This window comes from Hypanus sabinus, chromosome 1 (genome assembly GCF_030144855.1).
Source record: "Hypanus sabinus isolate sHypSab1 chromosome 1, sHypSab1.hap1, whole genome shotgun sequence".
Taxonomy (NCBI): Eukaryota; Metazoa; Chordata; class Chondrichthyes; order Myliobatiformes; family Dasyatidae; genus Hypanus; species Hypanus sabinus.
In genome coordinates this window covers 156,347,036-156,374,664 of record NC_082706.1, presented here as the reverse complement: position 1 = coordinate 156,374,664, position 27,629 = coordinate 156,347,036, and the positions used below count along the sequence as shown (strand labels likewise).

At 39.9% G+C, this 27,629-nt stretch overlaps 1 protein-coding gene across 2 annotated transcripts in view; it reads right to left on the bottom strand.

Annotated features, from left to right (window-relative positions):
• Positions 1 to 27,629, bottom strand: part of myom1a (myomesin 1a (skelemin)) — a 180,343-nt gene that overhangs the window by 119,523 nt on the left and 33,191 nt on the right. For both annotated transcript variants that reach the window (XM_059979587.1, XM_059979582.1), the window contains exons 5-7: positions 11,757 to 11,949; positions 6,506 to 6,663; positions 569 to 661 (exon numbers count right to left, since the gene is read on the bottom strand). In XM_059979587.1, the coding sequence (XP_059835570.1) occupies positions 569 to 661; positions 6,506 to 6,663; positions 11,757 to 11,949 (444 nt within the window). The remainder of the gene's footprint in view (positions 1 to 568; positions 662 to 6,505; positions 6,664 to 11,756; positions 11,950 to 27,629) is intronic.

Here is a 27,629-nt window from a genome sequence, read left to right as displayed (position 1 = left end):
ATGTGATTTTTTAAATATTTGTTCATTTCCCTCTTATCATTTAATATAATTTATTCCATTTTTTAATCAATTTCAAATTCACAATCTTTTAATCATCTTCCTTTACAGTCCTTCTCCTGTTAATTCAATCTTTAGTCTAATTCTTTACACCTGTTGACCGAGGAGATCACTCACAGTTGCCTAGTTTCCCTAACTGCATTATCTTAAATCAGAAGGTGTGTAATATTGATGACATCTGTGGTTTGAAGTACTGCTATGGGATATTCTTGTGTACTTTTACTTGGTATATGCAACTGACAGAAGTAGAAAGGAGAACTATCTTGGCAAAGTAGTGAGAAGAGCTACCACACCACCTAGTCAAACAATATGTTATATCGAGAAATCATTTACACAAGTGCTACACAAGCAAGTAACAGATCCCACAACTGAAGCATCAGTGAAAGAATTCATTTCCACCTTCATTAATGTCTGAGTCACATTGTAGTTGTAGTTCTGATTCCTTGAGTACATTATTTCTTCTTCTAACTCAAACAAATTGAGCTCGGATGGAAGAACGAAAAAGACTCACTTGTTAATTTCCAAGGAATGAATGCCATATTTACTATCAACGACGTACTTCCCAGGGTCGGTGTAGATATTAATGGGTACATTGTTTTTGTACCTGAGTGGTAAAAATAAAAAACAATGTTAATATTTAATCTTTGCTGCTACTTAGCAATTTTTCCCATTCACAAACACAAAATGCAATGCTTAAACTGTAATCTATAAATAGAAAGCAGGTATCTGCAGGTCAATTATCTTAATATCAATCTGAGAAAAATGTTGAAGGCCATTATTAAAGACATTTTTGAAGATAACACAGAAAATGTCAAGGTAATTTGGCAAAATAAGAGTTTTGTGAAAAGTAAATTATATTTGCCCAATTTATTGGAGTTGTTTAAAGAAGTTACAAACATATTGGATAACAGAGTATACTACATTTACTGTAGATTTCCAGGAAGCATTTGCTAAGGCATTGCATTAAAGTTTACTGTGGAAAATAAAAGCTCAAGTTAATAGAAGACATGGACAGAAAATTATGTGGCTAACAGAAAACTGACAAGTTTCTGGTTGACAAAGAATCTCTTGGCAATCAAAGAATTTCTTTGATTGAGAGAAGTAATGAGAAGCATACCACAATATTTTTCGATTCCACAAGGTTTGATTCCCACCACTGTGCACATTCTCCCTATGATTGCGTGGGTTTCCTCCTGTTGCTCTGGTTTCCTCCCACATTCCAAAGATGTACAGTTAGGGTTAGTGAGTTGTGGATGTGTTATGTTGGCGCCAGAAGCATTGCAACATGTACAAGCTGCTCAGCACAATCCTTGCTGATTCGATGCAAAATAATGCATTTCTCTGTATGTTTTGATGTACATGTGACAAATATAACTAATCTTTTTGTCTTTAAATGGTGCATACTGTGGGGAAAATGGGAAATGTCCATTTTCCCAGGAAAAATAAAAAGGTGCAAGTTTTCGCAAATAAAGTAGCAGAGGCATTTTAAGTTTAAGGGAAATTGTAACAAATCACTTTATTGTCAACCAAACATAGAACATAAACCAAGGTTAAAAAAGTTCTTGTGTCAATATATCATCATGTCAGACCATTCTCTTAAAGTGAGCCCCAACTCAATGTCGATAGTTGTGAATTATGCATATGCTTCCACCCTTTACATGACCCTAAAGGAACCATTTATTTAAGTAGTGAGAGACTACAATGCTCTAAATTCAGGGAATAATGATGACCAAGTGCATGATTTTCAAAAGGCTAGTTAGCAGGTATAGTGAGTAATTAGGAAAGCTAACAAAATATTACCATATACTATGAGAGGAAATGAATGCAAATTTGAAGAGATTATGCTTTAGTTACATAAGACACAGTTGACACCACAGTCTAGAATATTATATTTAATATTGATCACCTTATTTTTGGAAAGATGTAAATGCATTTGAAGTGATTTGGAGAAGGTCTACTTGACTAATACCTGGAATGAGCAGGTTGTTTCATGATGAAAGATTGGACAAGTTAAGTTCAGTGGACTAGTGAAGATTTATTGGAAATGTAAAATCCTGGGGCTGCTTGACAGGGAGAGTGTTTGCTCTTGTGGAAGAATCTAGGAAAAGAGACAGATCACTATTTAAAAATAAACAGTTGCTAATTTAAGGCAAAGATAAAGCGATTCTTTTTCTTTCAGTATGTCAAAGCTTTGAAACTTTTCTTCAAATGGCAGAGAAACTAGAGGCTTTGAATATTTTTAAAGCAGAGGCAAATGGATTCTTGATGAGCACAGGGATACAAATATATTGGGGTAGATTGGAAAGTAAAATTAATGTTACAGCCAGGTCAGCTGTGATTTTATTGAATGGTGGCGTACACCTGAGGTGCTGATATGTATAATAAATATTTTGCATATTCATATCTCTTAAATACAAAAGGAAATGATACATCAGTGAAATTCCCCAAAAAGCCCCAGATCACATAAGGATGTTTTTCAAGATGATACTACAACATTGCATGAAGAAATACATTTCATTCTTGTTCCCTGACATAGCTCAGTAAATGGTACTTCTATCTCTGAATCAGGAGGAGGCGGGTACAAGTCCTACTCCAGTGGCTTGACCACTAGAATCTAGGCCAGGCATGGGCAAACTACGGCCCGCGGGCCATATGCGGCCCGTTAAGCTTTTTAATCCGGCCCGCAGAACTTGATGAAATTATATTAATAAACCTTGTTAACATTTTTTCCCTGCAATTCTGGCGTTTTCCCAATAGATGACGCACTCTATATACATTGACCTTTGTTGAGGTGCAGCGTATTACTCCACATTTGCGCTTTACTCTTTGTTCGGCTCGACCTATTTGTGTGAACAGGCGTTCATCGTCATGAACATCAACAAAGCCAGCCACAGATCCAAGTTAACTGACCAACACCTCAGATCCATCCTGAGAATCGCCACAACAAAACTAAATCCAGACTTTGATGTGCTGGCTAAAAAGGGAGACCAACAACACTGCTCCCACTGAAATTAAAAATAAGTTTCTTCATTGTGTTATGTAAAAAATGCATTTGAAAATATTTTTTCAATAAGCCTTACATGTTACATGTCATTTCTGTTAAGTGATGGACATGAGTAGTGCGCAGGTGCACGTACGTTCTCAAAATAAAAAATGCGCTCCAGATCAAATAACGTGCTCTGCATACTGGCGCGCTGTCACTGTTCTGTCTTTGAGCTGGTCATTGTTGAGTTTTGGCACAGGGGACAATTGAATAAGAAGGAGCAGGACAAGTAGACCTGCATCTCCTACCGTTTTTGAAATAAAGACAGTCAGGAGGAGAGTGATGATGATAGTATCTTGAAGGATAACAGAATTTTCAGTGCTTTAAAATAATAACTGTTACTCTTAAAAAAAGCTGTATTTTATTCATTTAATTTTCAGTGTTTTAAAAGTCATTTCAATAAATAGCTAAATACCATGGGACTTCAAAGACAGATATTTTGTTGTAATGCATTTGTTCATTTTCAATTGAAATTAAAGCACATGTTTTCTACATATCCCATGATATTTTATTTTCTCTTATGAGGTGTATTACCAAAACACTCCATCCATCTGCTCCTGGTCTGGTCCCCCTGTCAAATTTTAGAGCCCTTTGTGGCCCACAAGTCAAAAAGTTTGCCCACCCCTGATCTAGGCTGATGCCCCAATTCAACACTGAAGAAATGCTGCACTGCTAGAGATACTATCCCTTAGATAATGCGTTGAAACTACTGTCCTGTCTGCCCTCCCAGTTTGAAATAAAAGATCCCTCAGCACTATTTTAAAGATGGGAAGCAAATTTATTTCCAGTATTCTGGCTAATATTCATCCCACAGTCAACATCACTGCAAAAGATTATCTGGTGATGATCACATTGTTATTTGTGGGAACTGTCTGCATGTATATTGGCTATATTACAACAGTAATTACATGTCAGAAGAACTCTGTTGGCTTCAAGGATCTTTGGGGTGTTATGAAGTTCTGAGCATTATGGAAATGAAAGCTCTTTAAATTCTTTTTCCCAATTCTCTTAATTTTGAGAAGATCACTGTTCCTTGGGCTCAGGAGTTGAAGACTTGCAGCAGCTGGCAACTAGCAGAACAACACACACAAAATACTGGAGGAACACAGCATTCCAGACAGCTTCTAGGGAAAAAAAGTACAGGCGGCATTTTGGGCTGTAAAGTGAACTGTGCTTTTTTCCATGGATGCTCCCTGGCCTGCTAAGTTCCTCCAGCATTTTTTGTGTGTTGTTTGGATTTGCAGCATATGCAGAATTTCTCTTGTTAGCAATTAACCAAAATCTCTTTGTGAATTAAGCTTCCTGTTCACCTCAGGAGATGATTAGGCTGGCTCTGTTGAAGGTAAAGCATTTGAGAAGGTTCCTCATGATAAGCTCAGTCAGACAGTCAGGAGGCAAGGGATCCATGGTCTCTTGGCTGGATGGATTCAGAATTGGTTTACCCATAGAAGGCAGAGGATGGTAGTAGGTGGAGCATATTTTGTCTGGATGTCGGTGACCAGTGGTGTTCTGCAGCAATCTGTTATGGGATCCCTGCTTTTTGTGATTTTTATAAATGATTTGGATGAGGAAGCAGCAAGGTAATGTTGCAACTCTCAGAATTCTAGTTAGATCACACTTGGAGTATTGCGTTCAGCTCGGGACACCTCATTATAGGAAGGATGTGAAAGCTTTAAATTCAGAAAAGCAGATCAGATAAGGATATTTTTCAATATTGTACTGCACTGTTGTATGGAGAAAGTTAAAAAAGATTCTGTGAGCTCGGGCTTCTTTCCTTAGTGCAAAAGAAGATGAGAAGTGACTGGATAGAACTGCATAAGATAATAAAAGTCATTGATAGAATGGACAGCCAGTGTCGTTTTCTCAGGGCATAAGTGGTTAACAAAAGAGCACTTAATTTTAAGGTGATGGTGGAAAGTGTAGGGGTATGTCAGAGGTAGGTTTGTGCGTTTGTTTGTTGATTTTTTTTTCCTTACACTGAGTGATGGGTGCATGGAACATGCTGCTGGGGTGGTGGTAGAGGAAGGCACATTATGGATATTTGAGAGACTCTGAGATAGGCAGATGAATGAAAGAAATGTGGAGGGAAGAATTAGAATGATCTTCGAGTAGGTTAAAAGATCAACACAAGTCATGACCCAAAGAGCTTGTATTGTGCTGCAGTGTTCTATGTTCCAAGTTCCCCAGGAAGCATCCGAGTTTTTGTCATGTAATAAAACAACCACGATTAAAAAAAGGTACAATTTTAACAGCAAATCATCACAACAGCATGGCAAAGCTTTAAGTACAATTAAAGTTACACAGCCACTACAAATATACACCCGAAGGGAATAACTTCCACCAATAACAAAGTATTTATCAACAAACATCCATTATCAAATTTAGTTTCCCTGCCTTCACACTAAGCTCAGGAACCAAGGCTGCTGCTTCTGTTCTGTGATATCAGATGGTCTAAACCTCAATTCATATCTTAATTTACTACCATAGCTGAACTAAGAGTGAACTCATTATTGATCCACAGGGATATGTTCAGTCATTGTTTTGTACAGTACTTGCTAAATTTAATAATATTAGGAAGCAATATATCCTCAGGTTGAGTAGTTAAGGCTAAAAGCAGAGAGAGAAAAACAGAACAAACAAAATCTAAGGAATCAAGTGCAATTAGTTTTGAAATCAATGATTAGGCAATTCCTACAATTAAGAACTTCCTTTCACTTTCCCTTCTCAATCATAAAATATACAGTCAGTGGCCCCTTTATTAGGTACAGCTGTACTCCTGCTCATTAATGTAAGCAGCCAAATATGTTGCAACAATTCAATAAACCTGCAAACATGGTTAAGAGATCAGTTGTTGTTCAAACCAAACATTAGAATGGGGAAGAAATGTGATCTAAGTGACTTTGACCATGGAATGATTTTTGGTGCTAGACAGTGTGGTCTGAATATCTCATAAATTACTGATCCCCTGGGATTTTCACACATAACAGTCTCTAGAGTTTATGGAGAGTGTTATGAAAAACAAGAAACATCCGGTGAGCAGCAGTTCTGTAACTAAAAACACCATGAGAGAGGTCAGAGGAGATCAGCTGGTCTAGTTCAAGCTGCCTGGAAGGTACAATAACTCGAACAATGGTGGTGCGCAGAAGAGCATCAACATGTCGAACCTTGAAGTGGTTGGGCTACTGCAACAGAGGATCATGTACACTCAGTGCCCATTACAGGAGATAGTTATTAAGGTGGCTCTGAATATAGATATAGCATTCCACTAAAAGTGGAAATAAAATGCACTCAACCCACATTTTCCATTCAGACTCGGGTAATATCAACCACGTGGAATTAGGGGATCGTGCAGCACTGACATAAGTACTGAAGCACATTCTACTGTGCCATAATGGAGATATTTACCATGTGACTCGAGGATCAGGCCATCCTGAGACTGTGCAATGTAGCTTCACATTCTGCTTTTCCCAGACTGTATGGGATCTAGGCTTGATTATAAATTCAGGCAAGCGAAGCAGGCTGTCTTCCTTCAGTCTTTTGTGAAATTCTTCAGTCTCATGAATCTGAGGAAAGATAAAGAACATGATCCATATCCAGCACAAAATATTTCAGAATTATTAACATTAATACTTAAGTATTTTAATATCTATTTTCACAGATTAACTGAAAATTAGCAAAAGTTGCATTGGAGTACACAATTCAGCAAAATCATTACTTTAATATCTCTTTAAACAAAAGCACTCAGCAAACAATTACAGTCTGCAGATTACAAGAAGTTGCCACGATGCAGGGCAAACAGTATGCATGGATTTTTAACCAACTCCATGCGAAGTGGCCAAGAAATAGGTTTTAGAATACATGTATATACTATTGCACAGGCTCTTGTTTTAGAAGCTCTTAATACAATGTTTGATCTAACTTCTTTCAAGTTTTTTTGGCACAAGAACACAGGATCTAGTTGCCTGCAATGTGATAATAAGGATACAAATTATTGTACTGCTAATAAAAATTGTTAAGTCCATCAATGGAAATAGAGGCATTAGGTTCTTGGTGCTGGTCTTATCCAAATCTAGTCAAATCTTTTCAAATTTTCCATGTTCCAATTAGATGCAAGTTTGATTGTAGGAGAGCTGTGTTAACAACCCTAAAAACTTGAATATTACTTCAACCTTACTGATTTAGCAGCATGGCAGAAAAATGTGTTTGTCTCCCATCCTCGTTTATTTAATTCTCAGAATTCAGGATCACAGAGGCTGCATGAAGAAGATATAAGATGTTTCCTGTCACCAGCTCCTGAGCATTCTATATGCGGTATATGAGCAAGAAAGGGCCAATTCTTGAAATCATATAAGGATCTTAATGAGAATGGACAAAATTTCTCTCATTTCCCCATTTCCACTAAGGTAAGCTTTAGAGCTTGACCTCACTTCCATTGTTGAGTCTGTCCTTATTACCAATGCCCGTTTCCCATGTCATACCTAGAATGCCACCTTAGTTCAACATAGAAAATGTTTTACCTTAACATAGGCTTAAACCTGGACAACTGTCTGTATCAACCATAGAGCTTTTAAAGTTAAAAAGAGGACTGAAACATAGAAAACCGACAGCACAATTGTGCTTTGGCCCACAAAGCTGTGCTGGACATGAGAAATTACCTAGGGTTACCCATAGCCATCTATTCTTCCAAGCTCCATGTACCTGTCCAGGAGTCTCTTAAAAGACCCTTTCGTTTCCGCTGCCGGCAGCCTATTCCACGCACTCAGCACTCTGTGTAAAAAACTCACCCCTGACACCTCCTCTGTACCTACGTGCAAGCACCTTAAAACTATGCTCTCTTGTGCTAGCCTTTTCAGCCCTGGGAAAAAGCCCCTGACTATCGACACGATCAAAGCCTCTCATCATCTTGTACACCTCTATCAGGTCACCTCTCATCCTCCATCCCTCCAAGAAGAAAAGGCCGAGTTCATTCAACCTATTCTCATAAGGAATGCTCTCCAATCCAGTCAACATCCTTGCAAATCTCCTCTGCACCCTTTCTGTGTTTTCCACATCCTTCCAGTAGTGAGGCGACCAGTAATGAGCACAATATTCCAAGTGGGGTCTGACCAGGGTCCTATTTGGCTGCAACATTACCTCTCAACTCTTAAACTCAATCCCATGATTGATAAAGGCCAATTTCATAAAATTGATGAATCCCACGATTGATGAAGAGTGGTGTATTTCCAAGTCTGTTGTCTCCATTGGAGGACATTTTCCTTCAGATAGGTTTTCCATTTGAAGCTACACAATACTCTTTATCCTCCATTGCTCTGTGCAATCCTCTTGTCAATGAACAACTGTTGTGTTATTCCAGACCCATCAACAATATTCAGCTCACCCTCCAAATCATGTTAAAATGCCTTCACTCTTGGCTCCAAATGCCTGTAGTGCCAATTCTGTTCTACTTTTTTTTCCTGCAGTTCCTTTGTTAGCTCCTATGTGCTTCAACACATAGTTTAATTTCTATCTTATATGAAACTTATGAATATCCAGCACATTTCATAAGATAGTTTCATTTCTTGTGCCTATACCATGAAGCATTATTGGTGTTTCCCTATATTCATCATCTAGTGTACATAATTCCCTCTGCTGGCAATCCCCACCAACATCATTAATTTGAAGACTGACAGAAGCTATTTAACACACAACTTGACATAAGGTCATGGATGACACCAATGTTCACTGTGTGCAAAGCCAGCCTATTCAGTGTCAGAATCATAATGACATTGATCCTAATTCCACCCCTTTCTTGTATATTCACTCAAGATCCTTCTGATGATGCAAGGGGACACAAGAAAGACTGCAGATGCCAGAAATCTGAATTAGCGCACACAAAGTGCTGGAGGATCTCAGCAGATCAGGCAGCATCTATGGAGAAACATGATATCTCAGACTGCAATTCTACATCAGAATTGAAAAGGAAGAGGGCAGAAGCCAGAATAAAAAGGTAGTGGAAAGGGAAAGTGCAGGATCTGGCAGGGAACAGTTAAGGAGGGGAGGTTAGGAGAGTGGTTGAGGGCGGGAGATCATAGAGAGAAGCTTCCAGATGAGGGGGGGTGGGGAGAGACAGGTGGGTGGAGGTTCTAGGTGAGAACACCTAGAAGGCAGGAGAGTAGTCTTCTCACATTATTCCTTTCCCTCCCACCCTACCCCATCTCACCTGGATTCACTATTACCTGCCAACTCCTGATCGTCTCCATTGACAGTATCCTTTTGGTTTGGTTTCTGCCCTCTTCCTTTCAAGTCCCAATGAAGAATCTCGATCCAAAACATTGTCTGTACATTTTCCTCCATAGATCCTGCCTGACTACTGAGTTGCTCCTTTATTTTGTGTGTGTTGATAGAGATACATGGTCTCAGTGTCCAACTGAATCTCAACATGAGCTTACAAACCCACATCCATCCAAAGTAGTGCTTACATTTCTCAGTCACCTCCATCCCTGGTTAATACTTATTGTGAAAGAAAATACTGATGCCTGTGTCACCTCCAGACTGAATCTTGTCACTAACTTAATTGTTATTGTCCTTCAAGTCTATAATCACCCATTCATCCAAAACTCTCCAATCTCAGTTATTTTCCAAACAGCAAATCCCCTTTCTGCTTTTAAAAATTTATCCATACTGACTTCACTTTCTTACTATCCTAAGTTACACTGACTTCAATTTCTGTATCCTAAGATTTCATCCTACCTTTAATCTTTTCCAACTCCACATTTCAGCTTGCATTGACATTTCATCTGCAATCACGATGGTTGCAATACGATCAGTGGTAAACAACATTCTTCAGAAACCTGCCTGATCAGCTATTAATCAGCTGATTTCCATGTTATTTCTGCTCTGTAATTCTCAAAGTACAAAAAACTGTAAATTGAAGAGTTCTGACCTATGGTGTGGAGGAGAACCACTAAAGTCCTGTTCACATGTTAGCACATGCTTATAGAATAGAGTATGATAGTCATGATTGTGCTGGAGGTTAGATGCCAGCGCATCTGACCTTTTGATCATCAATTAACTCAGCTCTGCTTCAGGGACAGAGATCAGTCATACAGATCAGGGGAGAGCGAGGAGGAAATTAAATTGATTGCTTTTTCCTTAATATTTTAATTAGTTAATGCTCTGAATTTTCTAACAGCTAAATGCATTCTGAAATAAATTAATTATAAATTAATATAAATTATAATGCATACATTATAAAAGGCCTTTGACAACCAGAGCTGGTAAATGTGTGTCAGAGCAGTTCAGAGACAGGGGCACAAGATACATAACCTGAGGTCTAATTACCACTTACAGATGACATGGCACTGAAGGCATTTTGCAAGCAAGATCTCAATCTCAAATGGACTTCTTAGGCCACAATATTGTTGGCTACAGGGATTATGTGGAGAGCTATAAAATAATAAGACCATAAAACATCGGCAAGAATTAGCTTATTTGTCCCATCAGGTATGCTTTGCTATTCAATCATGGCTGATTTATTTTCCATCTTATCCCCATTCTTCTGCCTTTTCCTCACAACCTTTAACACTGTTACTAATCAAGAACATATCATCTTCTGCTTTAAATATTCCTAACCATTTGGCCACCACAGCTGTCTGTGGCAATGAATTCCATAGATTCATCACCCCTCTGCCTGAAGAAATCCCTCCTCAGCTCTGCTTTAAAGGGATATTCATTGATTGTGAAGCTGTGCCCTCTGCTCCTACACTCTCCCATTTCATTGTGCTGAAAAACAACAGGGGCATCTTAATGTTTCAAAAATGCAAAATAAAGTTAGGAAGGACATTCTTAATAGGATTGGAGTATCAAGTTCAGAGTTTTAACTCTTTCAATGATAGAAAAGAGTTGGCTTAGATTATAGGATATTAAATAACAGTCATAAAACTGCTTTCTGCTAATTAAAATCGAGTTGGTAGTGCCAGGAGCAAGAAATGTACAAATGGCTTCCTTATTTATAACTGCTGGGATACTCCTTGTATTGATTGGCACATCTGTATAAGTTACAGAATATTAATAACAGAAAGCAGTAATTTCATCCAGATGAACATGGTAATTCATTTCTCCACTAGATTGTGTTTTCTCACTCTAAACATTCCTATATATCTGGCCATTCACACGGCCCATCCACTAATGTTCAGTTACTGGACTTTCCACTCTGGTCCAGTGTCCAAATGCCACTTCCTGTTGGGTGTTGCTCAGTAGCTGAGGTGAGGCCCAGGGGCCAAAGGTTTCACAACGACAAAACCGGGGATATTTCATGCATACTTCAGACTTCCCCACTCGATCCCCACTCTGTGATATTTCTGAGGCATCACTTTCCACTTTCAGTATAAAGCAGATCTGGCAATCACCAAAGTCTTCAGGGGAAGAGACGCTCTGGATGATGTTCAGAGTCTTATATCTACACATTCAGAACACATGGCATCAGAGCATTGAATACCGCAGGAGCAAATCACCTCCCAACTGCCCTTAGGCCCTATCAGATAACTTTTGTTTCATCTGCTGCAGGATTTGTTGGTCTTGAAAACCCACAGCAATGGGGTGGAGCCAAATAATCCTTGATTCTAAACAACTGTCTAATGTTTGTAGTCTGGATTGAATTTTTTAAAAATATATTCACCTGCTTATTCAGTGAAATGCGTTCAGCAGACTCCCGGATGGCTACTTTTCTTGACTTGTGCGCTGAAGTCCTCGCAATGTATTGTTCTTCACTAGTATCCTTCTGGATGAACTGAAACTCACCACCAAAGTATCCTTCTGACTGTTTGAGCTTTTCATCCTTTACAGCAATATTTCTGCTGACATGTTCATGGCTAAACAAAGACAAACAGTGTATAAATGTTACCCAATACATTTTATACATTGCTTTCCCACTATATTTCCCTTGCACATTGTAATGTTACTTGAATTATATCTGACACTCTTCAGTAATTAAAGACAAGCTTTAAAATCATGCACATTGCTCACTGACTCACATTAATATATTTGCCTTAAATGTTAGGGCCTTAAAACTTAAACCTCAGAATTTTACAGCAGATGGTCAAGTTCAAAGTAAAATTTGATTTCATTGTCATATGCACACGTACATGTGTACCAAGTGCAATGAAAAACTTAATTGCAACAGTATCAAGGGCTCACAGCATCTTATAAGCAGCATTAACAAGAAAAACATAAATTAAACATAGACTAGACACAACCTTTACAAAAAATGAGCACAATTGTATTGTGTATTTAATATTTCAATAATATTTGAGTAATATTGTAAATATTGTTTTATTAAGCATTCTTTGTTGCTTAAATAATTTATAATGAGTTATATGTAAAAGTATGTGAATGGCATATGTCTTTAAACCACCATTTCATAAGTGCTCACCTCACTAAAGTAAAATGAAGAACATGAGTTATCACTGGGCTCCTGTTTTTCTTTCAATTCTGGAGATACAGTACATGACAAATTTGAACAAAGAAGTCAAAGTCTGTTTAAGTGCGAAGTGATCAAAGTGGACATACCGTTGCTAAACTGTAATGATTAGGGTTGTGTTGGTTGATTTGACAATCGAACAGTTGAAGGGAACCTATCATCCTACAATATCAATGCAGAACAAGACCCTGGCCTGCACTGTGCACATGTTTGGTTTCTTTATTTGCATCTATATTATTCTGTAGCACAAAACCTTGCCAGGTAAGTGGAGTATTTATATTTCAGAACGATTAGGAAGGGAAAACTGGTGGTGTGCTGATATCCTACAAATGGTAGATGATCATAGGGTTAGAGAAGACTGCAGATGATTTCTTATAACATGAGAAATTGGATTACAATTCTTTGATTGTATACTCTGATATAGTGCAGGTTCAAACATGTTCTATCAATGACCATTTGGAATGACTGCAATCTGAAAGGATGTCTAATACCCTTCTCACAATAACAAATGAGCTATAAGGAAAGGTTTGTTGGCCAATTCCAAATACGTGAAGATATTTCCACTGGCTTCACTCTGCGTTCTTGACAAAGGGAATCTGTATCTGTTAACTCTTCAGGACCGTTATCAAAATTCAGGCAATAATAAAAATTTCTGGCCATGGTTTTCATGCTTTTAAGCAATTCAAAAGTTTATCAATCAGATACACTTGGTAATGCAGCTGTATGTCCCCTTTTGCTGCAATTTTTTTTCAATTACATCATTTGTTAAAGTAGGGACCTGTGCCTTCATTTGATTCTGACAATGTGCCTGAATCTGCGCATTCTTGTAAAGGTCTCTCAATTTAGAGCAATATGGCTTTATGTTTCTCAGCTATCTCTATTATTGTAGGAAATGAATATCATCTTTTACTTTCAACATTTAGATAATTCTCAGAGGAAAAGGCGTACAAGCGTGAGACAGATCAGGGGGTTGAGAGGTGTCACAACAACTTTGCACTCAAAGAAAATAAGAGCAAGGAACTGATTGTGGAATTCAGGAGGGAGAAGTCGAGGAAACACACACCAATGTTTAGAGGGATCAGCAGTGTAAAGGGTGAGCAGTTTCAAGTTATACCATAAGATATAAGAGTAGAATTAGGTCACTTAGACTGTTCCACCATCCATCATAGCTGATTTATTATCCCTCTCACTCCTATTCTCCTGTCTTCTCCCCATAGACTATTCGGGACCTGAATAATCAATAAACTATCAAATATATGACTTGGCTTCCACAGGCATCTGTGGCAATGATTTCCACAGATTCACTACCCTCTGGCTAAAGAAATTTCTTCTCCTTTCTGATCTAAATGGACATCCCTCTACTCTGAGGCTGTGTGTGCACTGGTCCTTGATTCACCCACTATACGTAATGTCCTCCTCACATCCACTTTATTCAGACCTTTCAATATTAGGTCAGTGTCAATAAGATACCCCCTGATTCTTCTAAGCCTAAGCAAGTACAACCCAGAGATATCTGTTCATTCTTGTGAACTTCTTCTGGGGCTTCTCCACTGCCAGCACATCTTTTCTTAGGTAAGGAGCCCAGAGTTGTTCAGAATACTCAAAGGCTGCTCTGGCCAATGCCTTATAAAGGCCCAGCGTTACATCCTTATGCTTACAATCTAGTCTTCTCAAAATGAATGCTAACATTGCATTTGCCTTCCTTACAACCAACCCAACAAGTTGGCCTTTAGTGAATCCTTCACAGGGACTCACAATTCCCTTTGCACTTCTGGTGTTTGGATTTTCTACCCATTTAGAAAATAGTCCACACCTTTATTTCTTCTTCTAAAGTGCATGACTATACAATTCCCTACAAAATATTCCATCCGCACTTCTTTGCCCATTCCCCCAATCTGTTCAAGTTCTTCTGCAGACTCTCTGCTCCTTCAACACTACCTGCCCCTCCACCTATTTTTGTGCCTGATGTAAACTTGGCACAAATCTTTGACATATAACGTGAAAAAAAGAGGTCCCAACACAGACCCCTGCAGAAAACCACTAGACAGCCAACCAGATAAGGCCCCCTTTATTCCCACTCTTTGCTTCCTGTCAGCCTATTTTCTGTACCTTCCTGTAATAACTCGGCCTCTCATCTTGTTAAGCAGCCTCGTGTACAATACCTTATCAGAAGCCTTCAGAAAATTCAAGTAAACAACAGTCACTCTCTCGTCTATATTGCCTGTCATTTCCTCAAAGAATTCCAACAGCTTTGTCAGCCAAAATTTCTCCTTCCGGAAACCACATAGACATTGGCCTATTTTACCATGTGCCTCTAGGTACCTTGAATCCTCATCCTTAGTAATGGACTCTAGTGATTCTTGAAAGATCATTACTAATGCCACCACATTCTCTTCACCTACCTCTTTCAGAACTCTGGAGTGTAATCCATCTGGCACAGTTGTCTTATCCATAAGATATAGGAGTGGAATCAAGCCATTTGGCCCATCGAGTTTTCTCTGCCATTTCATCACAGCTGATCCAATTTTCCTCTCAGCCCCACTCTCCTGCTATTTCACTGGATCCCTTCATGCTCTGACCAATAAAGAATTTATGAACCTCTGCCTTAAATGTACATAAAGTCTTGGCCTCCACAGCTGCCTGTGGCAAAGAATTACACAGCTTTACCACTCCCTAGCTAAAGTAATTCCTCCTCATCTCCATTCTAAAAGGATTCCCCTCTATTCTGAGACTATGTCATCTGGTTAGACCCTCCCACCATAGGAAACATCCTCTTCACATAGACTCTATCTTTAACCATTCAATAGGTTTCAATAAGGTTACCCCTCATTCTTCTGAATTCTAGTGAATACAGGCCCAGAATCATCAAATGCTCTTCATATGACAAGCCTTTCAATTCTGGAATCATTTTCGTGAACCTCCTCTGAACTGTCTCCAGATTCAGCACTCCCTTTCTAAGATAAGGGGCCCAAAATTGTTTGCAATACTCCAAGTGAAGTTTCACCAGTGCTTTATAAAGTCTCAACATACATCCTTTCTTTTATATTCTAGTCCTCCTGAAATGAATGCTAACATTGCATTTGCCTTCCTCACCACAGACTCAACATATACATTACCTTTTAGGGAATCATACGCAAGGATTCCCAAGTCCCTTCCAACTCAATATTTTGTATTTTTTCTTCTTTTAAAAAAAAGTCAGCCTTTTCACTTCTACTACCAAAGTGCATGACCATACACTTCCTGATACTGTATTCCATCTGCCATTTCTTTGCCCATTCTCCTAATCTGTCCAAGTCCTTCTGTAGCCTCTCAACTTCCTCATAACAGCCTGCCTCTCCACCTATCTTCATACTGACTGTAAGCTTTGTAACAAAGCCATCAAATCATTGACATATAACATAAAGAACTAATCCCAACACAGACCCTTGTGGAACACCACTAGTCACCGGCAGCCAGCCAGAAAACATTCCCTTTCTTCCTATCCTTTGCCTCCAGACAATCCGTCACTGCACTATCCATGCTAGAGTGTTTCCTGTAATACCATGGGCTCATAGCTTGTTACGCAGCCTCATGTGTAGTACCTTGTCAAAAGCCTTCTGAAATTCCAAGTAAACAACATCAATCAATTCTCCTTTGTCAACCCTTTCAGACCTTTCAGCTCTCCAAGCACCTGCTCCTTAGTAACAGTAACAACACTCACTTCTGCACCCTGACACTCTCCAATTTATGGCATACTGCTAATTGTCTTCCACAGTGGAGATTGATGCAAAATGTGTATTAAGCTCATCCATCATTTCTCTGTCCCCACTGCTGCCTCTCCAGCATCATTTTCCAGTAGTCTGATATCCACTCTTGCCTCTCTTTTAAGCTTTATACATTTGAAAAAACATTTGATATCCTCTTTCATATTATTGGTTCACTTACCTTCATATTACAATTTTTCTCTCCTTATGGCTTTTTAGTTGCTTTCTGTTGGGTTTTAAAAGCTTCCTTTAACTTCCCACTATTTTTTCAAATTTTATTTGCCCCATCCCTTTTGCTTTTATGCTGCCTTTGACTTGCACTGTCAGCCACAGTTGTCTTACCCTGCCTTTAGAATACTTCTTCATCTTTCAGATGTATTTATCTCGGACCTTCTGAATTGCCCCTAGAAATGTTAGCCATTGCTGCTCTGCCTTCATCCTTGCTGGTGTCCCCTTCCAATCAACTGTGACCAACTCCTCTCTCAACTCCCTCCAGTTCCTTTTACTCTACTGTAATACTGATACATCTGACTTTATCTTCTCCCTCTCAATCTGGAGGGTGAGTTCTACCATAATGTGATCATTGTCTCCCAAGGGTTCCTTTACCTTAAGCTCCCTAATCAAATCTGGTTCATTACACAACACCCAATCCAGAATTGCCTTTCTCATAATGGTTCAACCACAAGCTGCTCTACAAAGTCATCTGATATGCACTCTACAAGTTCCCTCTCTTGAGATCGAGCATCAACCTGACTTTCATAATCTACCTGCATGTTGAAATTCCCCTCACTATTGTAACATTGTCCTTTTCACATGTCTTTTCTATCTCCTGTTGTAATTTGTATCTCTCATCTTGACTACTATTTGGAGGCCTGTATGTAACTCCCATCGGGATCTTTTTACTATTGCAGTTTCTTAACTCTGCCTACAAGCATCTACAAGGATACTACACCTTCTGATCCTACATAATGACATCCCTTTCTAGGAATTTGATCTGGTAGGTTGTATCCAAAGTGAGATACTTCTTATTGGGGGAAATGGCCACAGGGTACTGCCTACCTATTTCTTTTCCCTCTCCTGATAGTTATCCAGGCTGTCAACATCTCTTCAGATCTATCCTGGGTCCAACATATGGACAGAATTACAAAGAAGGCATGACAGCAGCTCTATAGTTTTAGGAGTTTGAGGTGATTTGGTATGTCATCAAAGACTCCAGCAAATTTCTTCAGATGTACCATGGAGAGCATTCTAACTGGTTACATTACCATCTGGTGTGGAGGGGCCAATTTACAGAATTGGTCAAACCTGCAGAGGTTTGCTAACTGAGCCAGCTTCATCATAGGCGCTAGCCTTCCCAGCATCGAAGATGCCTTGAAAAGGCTGCATCCATCATCAAGGGCCCTATCAATCAGGACATGCCATCTTATCATTGATACTATCAGGGAGGAGGAACAGGAGCCTGAAGACACACACTCAACATTTTAAGAACAGTTTCTCACGCTCCACAATCAAATTTCTGAATGGACAATGAACCAACCCATGAACAGTACCTCACTATTTTGCTCTCTATCTGCACTATTCAATTTAATTTTTAATATATTTATTGTAATTTATAGAGTTTTATATATCGCAATGTACTGCTGCCACAGATCAACAGATTTCATGATATTAAACCTGAAAAAAATTCCATGCATTTTCTCTGAACGTGCAGAAGGCAATTTCAGCTCTTACTCTATAACCTAACGCATCATAAACATGTTTAAATGTACATGTTGCATCATTGTGAACTAATTAAATCTAAGTTCCCAGAAATTTCTTGCTCGTCCTAGTCTGTGTACTATTCATTGCATCATTTATATATTTCTTATTTCTTCAGTAATTGCTGTAAAGATAATATTTCTGCAGAATCTGAATATGCTAAAGACCTGAGTTTAGATGCGTTTTCAGGATTCCTTGCATTTCAGTTGTAATTTCTTTACTTGCAATCCACATGCATCTATTTTTAGGCAAGGATAAACTACTTAGAGTCATAAAGTTCTTGAACATTGAAACGTGCCCTTTAGCCTAATAACTCTGCTCAAATATCTTATAGTATTAATCTCAAATTTTTCTCCACAGCTTCCCATCAAGTATCGTCAGATTCTAACACTCACCCACACACATCATAAAGGAAATTTTCTACGGCCAATTAAATCACCAACATGAACGTCTTTGAGATATGAGGGGAAGTCCGAACACTCAGGGAAAACCCATGCATTCCCAAGGAGAATGTGATAATGTCACACAGAAAGAACCAGAAATCAGGATTGAGCTCAGGTTGCAGGAGTTGTGAAGCAGCAGTTCTCTTAGCTGTGCTATTTGTGATGCCCCTTTCCAGCAGAAATGTATTCTTGCTTCCTGTGCAGCTGTCTGAACAGTTCTAATAGTAAAACTACTTCTTCAGCACTTGTGGTTTTTACTGCATGTCTTCATTGCATTAACAATAATCTAGTCCTTGTATTATCCATTGAAAGACCTATGGTGCTAACTGCACACCATAAAGTTATTTTAAGTAGGAGTAAAAGAGATTTGATTATCAAATATTCCAGCTATTCCTTATCCAAAACATTGTTGAACACATGCATGTGATATAGATGGTGAAAACACTGGATCTTGCCAAGTCTGCATACAAATCCTGTGAAGCAGGCAATGTTTTTCGTTTTTCATCAGCTGCCTGCTTCAATGTCACCTTGTAATCACCACACAATCCAACAGTTTTGTTCCCTGTACATATCTCTGCAATTCCTATTGAATGGTCAGCATAGATTGTCTTCACTAGGACTCTGTTTTATTAGAATTTATTTCACCCTTCCTTCAGCTATTCTTTAATACATATCCAGCAGGCCAAAACCTCCACAGACTGGTTTTGCAGTTGTATTGTTAAGGATGAGCATTCACATTTGTATCCTTGAATATTTCTCCATAATTACCTAGTAGTCAAATAGACAGCATAGTAGACATTGAAGATGGCTATCAAAAACTACAGAGACATCTTGATCAGTAAGTAGGCCATGGAATGACAAATGTAATTTAATTTGGTTAAGTGTGAAGTATTGCATTTTGGAAAATCAGATCCAGATAGGGCCTGCATGGTGTATGGTAGGGCCCTGGGAAGTGTAGTAGAGATCTTGGAGCACAAATATATGGTTCATTCAAAGTAGACAGGCTGGTGAAGAGGCTTTTTTTAAAAACTCCTTGGGTGGTAGTTGTGGAAGTGGCTGCGACAGTACAATAACAATGCTTAGATATTGGATAGGTACAAGGATTGCAAAGGTTTAGAAGGCTTAAATGCTGACAAATCAGACCATCTTGGATGGGAAATAGCATGTGTCATATTACATAGAATATGGAACACAGAGCGTTGCACAATAGTACATGCTCTTCAGCCCATGATACTGTGCCATCATTTAACCTACTCCACAAGCAATCTTACCTTTCAATTCACATATAGCCTTCCATTTTTTTTTATTCAGGTGCCTATCTGAGAGTCTCTCAAATGTTCCTATCATATTTGCCTCAAGCACCACATTGGCAGTGCATTACATGCACCCACCACTGTGCACAAAAAAAGTACCTCTGACATCCCCCTCATATTTTCCTTCAATCACTTTGAAGTTATGCATTTCAATTAAGTCATCTCTCATCCTTCTTCCATTGAAGAGAAAAACCTATTCTCACAAGACATGTTCTTCAATCTAGAATGCATCTAGGTAAATCTCCTATACACACTCTCTGAAGCTTCTATGTCCTTCCTACAATGATGTGACCAGAAATGAATAGAGTACTCTAAGTGTGGTCTAACCAGTGTGTTATAGAGCTGCAAATTTGCCTCACAGCTCTCAAGCTCAATTCCCTGACAAATGAAGGCCAATACACCATACAAGTTGTTAAATACGCAATCAACTTGTGTGACATCTTTGAGAAATCTCTGGACATGGACCAAAGATGCCTCTGTTCCTCCACACTGTCTGGAATCCTGCCATTAACCCTGTATTCTGCCTTCAAGTTTGACCTTCTGAAGTGCATCACTTCACATTTATCCAGATTGAACTTTATCTTCCACTTCACAGCCCAGCTCTGCATTGTATCAATGTCCCATTGTAAACTATGAAAACTCTACACTGCCCACAATACCAACCTTTGTGTTATCTACAAACTCATTGTCCCACCCTTCTACTTCCTCATTTAAATAATTTATTAAAATCACAAAGAGCAGGGGTCCCATAACAGATTCCTGTGGAACACCATAAGTTATTGACCTCCAGACAGAATACGCTGCATCAACTACCATTCTCTACCTTCCGAATCTGTGCAGCCATTTCTCCCTGATCAGGTTCATGAAGCACAGCTTTCTCTTTACAAAGCCATGCTGACTCTTCCTAATTACCCTATGCTTCTCCAGATGTTTGTAAATCCTGTCTCTAAGTCTCCTCTCTAATAGTTTGCTCACCACCAACATAAGACTCACTTGTATAAGAGCATAAGATATAGGACCATCGAGTCTGCTCCACCATTCAATAATGGGTTGATATAATTCTTCCAGTCATCCCCACTCACCTACTTTCAACCCATACCCTTTCATGCCCTGGCTAATCAAGAACCTATCTATCTCTGTCTTATATACACCCAATGACTTGGCCTCCACAGCCGCTCATTGCAACAAGTTCAACAGATTTACTATCCTCTGACTAAAGTAATTTTCCCGCATCTCAGTTCTAAATGGACATCTTTCAATCCTGAAGTTGTGTCCTCTTGTCCTAGAATCTCCTACCATGGGAAATAACTTTGCCATATCTAATCTGTTCAGGCCTTATGACATTCAGAATGTTTCTATGAGATTCCCCCCCCCACCCCATCTCCTGAATTCTGAGAATACAACCCAAGAGCCACCAGATATTTCTCATATGGTAACCCTTTCATTCCTGGAATCATTCTTATGAATCTTCTCTGAACCCTGTCCAATGTCAGTATATCCTTTTTAAAATAAGGAACCCAAAACTGCACACAATACTCCAAGTGAGATCCCACGAATGCCTTATGGAGTCTCAATATCATATACCTGCTCTTATATTTTATACTTCTAAAAATTGATGCCAATATTGCATTCACCTTCTTGACAACCAACTCAACCTGGAGGTTAACTTTTAGGGTATCTTGCACAATGACTCCCAAGTCCTTCTGCATCTCTGTATTTTGAATTCTCTCCCCATCTAAATAATAGTCTGCCTGTTTATTTCTTTCACCAAAGTGCATGACCATACACTTTCCAACATCGAGCAAAGAAATGGGAAATGAAATAGAATCTCCTAAACTATCCAAGTCTCTCTGCAGGCTCTCTGTTTCCTCAACACTACCCACTCCTCTACCTATCTTTGTATCATCAGCAAATTTAGCTACAAATCCATTAATACCATAATCCAAATCATTGACATACATCGTAAAAAGCAGCAGCCCCAACACTGACCCCTGTGGAACTCCACTGGTAACCAGTAGCCAGCCAGAATAGGATCCCTTTATTCCCACTCTGTTTTCTGCCGACTAGCCAATGCTCCACTCATGCTAGTAACTTCCCTGTAATTCCATGGGATCTTATCTTGTTAAGCAGTCTCATGTGCAGCACCTTGTCTAAGACCTAACACTTCTTGGACAAAGGAATAACATTTTCCTCCTTCCAGTCCAATGGCCAGTGAGGATGCAGAGATCATCTCCAAAAACAGATAATCTATTCTCTCACTTCCTGTAGAAACCTGTGGTGTATCACTCTGGCCCTGGGGACTTACCTTTTTTAATGTTTTTCAAAAGTTCCAGCATATCTTCTTTCTTAAAGTTAAGATGTTCCAGTATTTCAGCCTCACATTCGTCAAGGTGCCTCTCACTGGTGAAAAGTGAAGCAAAGCATGTCCCTTACCTCCTCGAACTCCAGGCATGTTTCCTCTTTTATTCCTAATCGGTCCTACACTCACTCTGGCCATCCACCTCATGTCCTCTTCTAGTTCTCCCAAGACCCTTCTTAAGCTCTTTCCTGATCGTCTTACAACTCTCCAGAGCCCTGTCTGATCCTTGCTTCCTAAACCTTAAGTATGGTTCCATCTCTGTGTTGACTAGATGATCCACGTGTTCCTTCACCCTACCATCTATTCTCTGCTTCATCAGGACAAACCTTTACAGAATCCCATGCAAGTGCTTCCTAAACAAACTCCACATTTCCTTGAGTGCATCTATTCCCAATTTACACTCCTTGTTCCTGCAAAATAGCATCATAATTCACCCTCCCAAATTAAGTACTTTTCCATACCGATTGCTCCTATCCCTGTGCAAGACTCGGGGAGTTATGGCCATTTTCTTTGAAATACTCACTCATCGAGATCTGTCATTTATCAGGTTCATTACCTAGTACTAGATACATTATAGCCTTTCCTCCAGACAACCTGTCCACATATTGTGATAGGAATCCTTTCTAGACAACCTAGCAAATCCTGTCCCTCCTAAGCATTTTACACTAAGGAGTTGCCAATCAGTATTAGGGAAGTTGAAGTAATCCATGACAACAACCCTGTCATTTTTGCACCTTTCCAAAATCTGCCTCCCAACCTGCTCCTCATCGTCTCTGTTGCTACTGAAGGTCTATAGAATTACTCCCTATAAAGTGAATGCTTCCTTCCTATTTCTGACTTACGTTCATACTGACTCAGTAGATGATCCCTCCACAACATACTTCTTTTTGGCTGCTCTAGTACTAACCCTGGTTATCAATGATGCTCCACACCCCTCCTCTTTTACCTCCCTCACTGTCCCTTTTGAAACATTTAAACTCTGGAACATCCAGCAGCCATTCCTGCCTTCTCGACAGCCAAATCTACAATGCTGTAGTATTGTACTGAGCCATGTTCCAAATTCATCACCCTTGTTCCTAATACTTATTACATTAAAATAAACACGTATCAACCTATCCAACTGAGTGCAGTTATGTTCTATGCATTATCTATCAGTCCTCACCGTCTCTCTACATGTTGTATTTTCCTTACACCAACTGCTACATCCTCTGTTCTATCACTCTGGTCCTTTCTCACCATTGAACTAGTTTAAAGCTCTGCCAATGCATCTATCAACCTGCCTACAAGGACAGTGGTCCCACTCAGGTTCAGGTGTAACTTATCCCCTTTTTACAGACCATAACTTCCACAGGAGAGATCCCAATGATCCACAAATTTAAAACCCTGTTCCCTGCAACAATTCACACATTCACCTACCATGATTTACTATTCTTACCCTCACTGGTGCATGGCACAGGTAGCAATCCAGATATTACTACCCTTGTGAACCTGCTCTTCAGCTTCCTAAATAGCTCCTTATATTCGCTCTTCAAGAATCATTCCTTTTCTTACCCATGTTGTTGGTACCAATATGACTTCTGGTTGCTCACCCTTCCTCTTTTAAAAGCTGTGGACCCAATCTGAGACATCCCTTACCCTGGGGGGGGGGGGGGGGGCAATATGCCATCTGGGAGTGCTTCACATTCACAGAATTTCTGTTTGTTCTCCTATTTAATCTCTTATTACCACTACTCTCCTCTTCTCCCTCCTTTACTTCTGAGCTCCAGAGCAAAACTCAGTACCAGAGACTAGATTGTTGTTTTCCTCTGGTAGGTCATGCCCCCAACAGTATCCAAAGTTGTATACTTACTGTTGAGGGAAATGGCCACAATGGAATCTGTTCTATCTGCCTATTTCCTTTCCCTCTCCTGACAGTCACTCAGCTACCTACCTCCTGCATTGAAGCTGTGACTACCTCCCTGTAGCTCCTACCTATCACCTCCTCATTCTCCCAAATGACCTGTCGGTCATCCAGCTCCACTCCATTTCCTTAACATGGTATGTAAGGAGCTGCACTAAACTGGAGGACCTCCCAGATTTCCCACATCTTGCAAGAGAAGCACACTACTACCCTGAGATCCATTTTTGTTATCCTAGCTAGTAAAGAAAGAAACAGCAACTTGACAGACACTGTTTCTAGCCTCAGCCTCTTCTCACTGAAACCTCTTGAGCCAAAGCCTTAGTTCCCCACTCTGTCCACTCACACTATGACCACACTCACAATGGCTACCCCAAATCAATGTATTTTCTTTTTATTGGTCCTTGCCTACTGCCTGATAAACCAAGCAATCTCAAGCTCTGCAGAATGTCCTGACAGGCCCCACTCACTTTTAAAATCTGGCACTACTTACACAAGTAACTGCTCCTACAATCTCAAACTTTGTAGTAAGTTGGGCTAACATACCTGTTTCCATGTTGTATGACTCTAAATTTAAGCATGCCTTTGACAATCCATGCTGAACATTTCCTTCCAGTCTGGCTTCACCACTCTGATCCAATCTTTCCCAATTAATCAGTTATCACCATCAGCTACACCATTTGTCATTTGAAACAGCTGACCACAATGGGATATTGATCATTTCAATCTGGTGTTAAGTTTTCAAAAATTCACCAGAATGTTTTCGAATGCATTGTATGTCTTGATTTATATAAATCAGAAATACATTCTTGTCTGTAAATGAGTGGTATGCCGCTGCCACGTTGAGGCTCATGTTGATGCACTGACTATTTAATCTCGACAATTTTGTCATTGTCATGGTGGTTAAATGCTAGGCAAGTTCAATTTTTCCATTAATCACATTAACTTCAGTTTGGGCATATGGGCCTTCTGTGAGTTCTTGCTCTGACACACTGCAGCATTATTTGTATCTTTAGCATGTATCAGTGGCATTTCTGTAGGTGTCATACTTATGCATACAAAATCAAATGTGAGAATCTGTGTGCTTAATAACTCTGATTCACTTTGTTCATCATCTAAACCACAAACAGACTTTCTGTGCAGTGTGCAATCAAAAAAGCCATCGATGTCCCAGTGCTGAGCTGTGTCCTTCAAAGAAATACATTAATCTGACTTCTGATTCCTTTTGATGGTTTTCTTGCATTCCTATGAACCACCATTTTCTCCAGCTCCCTCATAACCAATTTCCACCGTGCTGCTTGTTCCAGTAACAATTTCATGTTCCCATTATATGAATTGAAAGGCCACTGCACTGCATTTTACTCATCAAGGCTTTCAATGTTACTGCATGGCTCCGAGTGGTCATAAATGCCTTTGTAGCCACTCTTACAATTCTGCACATGCATCATACATTTACCTGCCATACAGCGGTGGGGATGAAAGGGTTTTGATGGAAGCCTAAGACAATTCCTTTGGTTTTCATCTTCTGCATATCAGCATCATCATCATTATGTACTGTATCATATGATGTGGGTAATTATTGTTATGAATGTACCACAGCTCTGAGGGGCCGAAGGATACAGGGTAGCCCCCCCCCCACTGTTGGGTTGGGTCAGGGGGCCCAGGAAATGAGAGAGAGACGTGCGGAATGTCTCGTTTCCCTGGCGATGTAAAGCTACGGGACATGGCCATTGTCTCCGGAAGGCGAATTTGTGGATTGGAGACTATGCTACGTGAACGCCCTCAGGCAAAGTGGGCTGGTTGAGGGAGAGATTGCATCACCCCCAACCTGTTTGACATCTACGACCCTGCGAGTCAGGATAAAAGAGGGTCTGTAGGAACAGCCCCTCAGACGCACCAGAAGAAACATTAAGCGACCACGTAATAGCAGGAAGTCATCTGAAGGAGGCCACGTGCGTTCAGTTCCATTGCTGTAACTGGTGGCTGGAACCATGGAAAATGGCTTTTAGCTAACAACGGGGAAACCCACGCCCCTGACTCAACAGATTGGCCTCATAAAAGACCTGGGCAAGTTTAAACCGCCTCCCTCTTAAACCCAAAACGCTGCAGTGTAAACGAACTAACAATGACTGTTACATTTCCATCGGACAATAGATTATCCCCTAAACAATGATAGAGCTATTTCTTATTGGTTATTATTATACCTGTGCTTCAGATTTAGTATTGACGACGTATATTATCTGTATGTTTACATTAATCTTATTTTTGTGCCCCTTTATCAATAAATACTGTTAAAAATAGTACCATCAGACTTCAACGGACCTCTCTACCTTTGCTGGTAAGTGACCCAGTTACTGGGTACGTAACAAGTGGGGGCTCGTCCGGGATTTGACTCCAAATTGGGGGGGCCAGTGAATCGGGCTTGTAAGTCCAAACTTGGATCTGGTTATGTGGGTAGCCAGACGGGAAACCAGCAAAGATGGATGTGGATGAAGTTATAGAAAACCCAACTCTGGAGGCGCTAGAGGTGGCCACCAAATCAGACTTAATAAGTTAGGCGAAGGGGTTAAACCTCGTAGGGGTGAGGTTGTCAATGAAAAAGCGGGAGTTGCGAAAGGCAATAACTCAGTATTATATTGGGAAGAATGTGTTTGCAGCTGAGGTATTGGAAAATATCCCTGAAGAGGTACCAGCTAGTGGGACGGTTCAGTTAGAGTTGGAGAAATTAAAGTTAGAACATGCAATTCAGTTAAAGCAGCTGGAGGCAGCTGAGAGAGAGAAGGAAAGGGCCGAGAGAGAGAAAGAGAGGGAAAGGTCCAAGAGAGAGAAAGAGAGGGAGCGTGCGCTCCAGCTAAAGGAGTTAGAGGTGAAACGGGAGCAGGAAAGAGCTGAGAAACAAAGAGAGCATGAACTTCGGTTAAAACAGCTGGAAACAGCTGCGAAAGAGAAAGAAAGAGCTGAGAAGGAGAGGGAGGCAGAAAAACAGAGGAAATATGACTTGGAGATGGAGAAGTTACGGCAAGAGCCACGAGTTCAGGGGTCAGACCAAGAGGAGCAGTTCAATGTTAGTCAAGAGTTGAGGTTAGTATCTCCATTCGAGGAGACAGATGTTGATAGTTATTTCTTGCTTTTTGAAAAGGTGGCAGTGAATCAGAAGTGGCCCAGAGGTCAGTGGGTGGCACTGTTACAAAGTGTGTTAAAGGGGAAGGCACAGCGGGCGTATACAGCGTTGGCCATGGAGGAGGAAGAGGAAGAGAGTTATGACAACGTAAAGGTGCCATCCTCCGGAGTTATGAGCTGGTACCTGAGGCGTATAGTCAAAAGTTTAGAAATTTAAAGAAAGGGTGGAATCAGACATACACCAAGTTTGCCTATGAGAAGGGTGTTCTCTTGGACCGTTGGTGCACCGCAGAGATAGTGGAAGAGGATTATGGGCATCTCAGGGAGTTAATTCTGATTGAGGAATTTAAAGGTTGTGTTTCAGAGGATATCCGGATGTATTTGAATGAGAAGCCGAATAAGTCCATCTCAGAATTTGCTAGGTTCACAGATGAATATG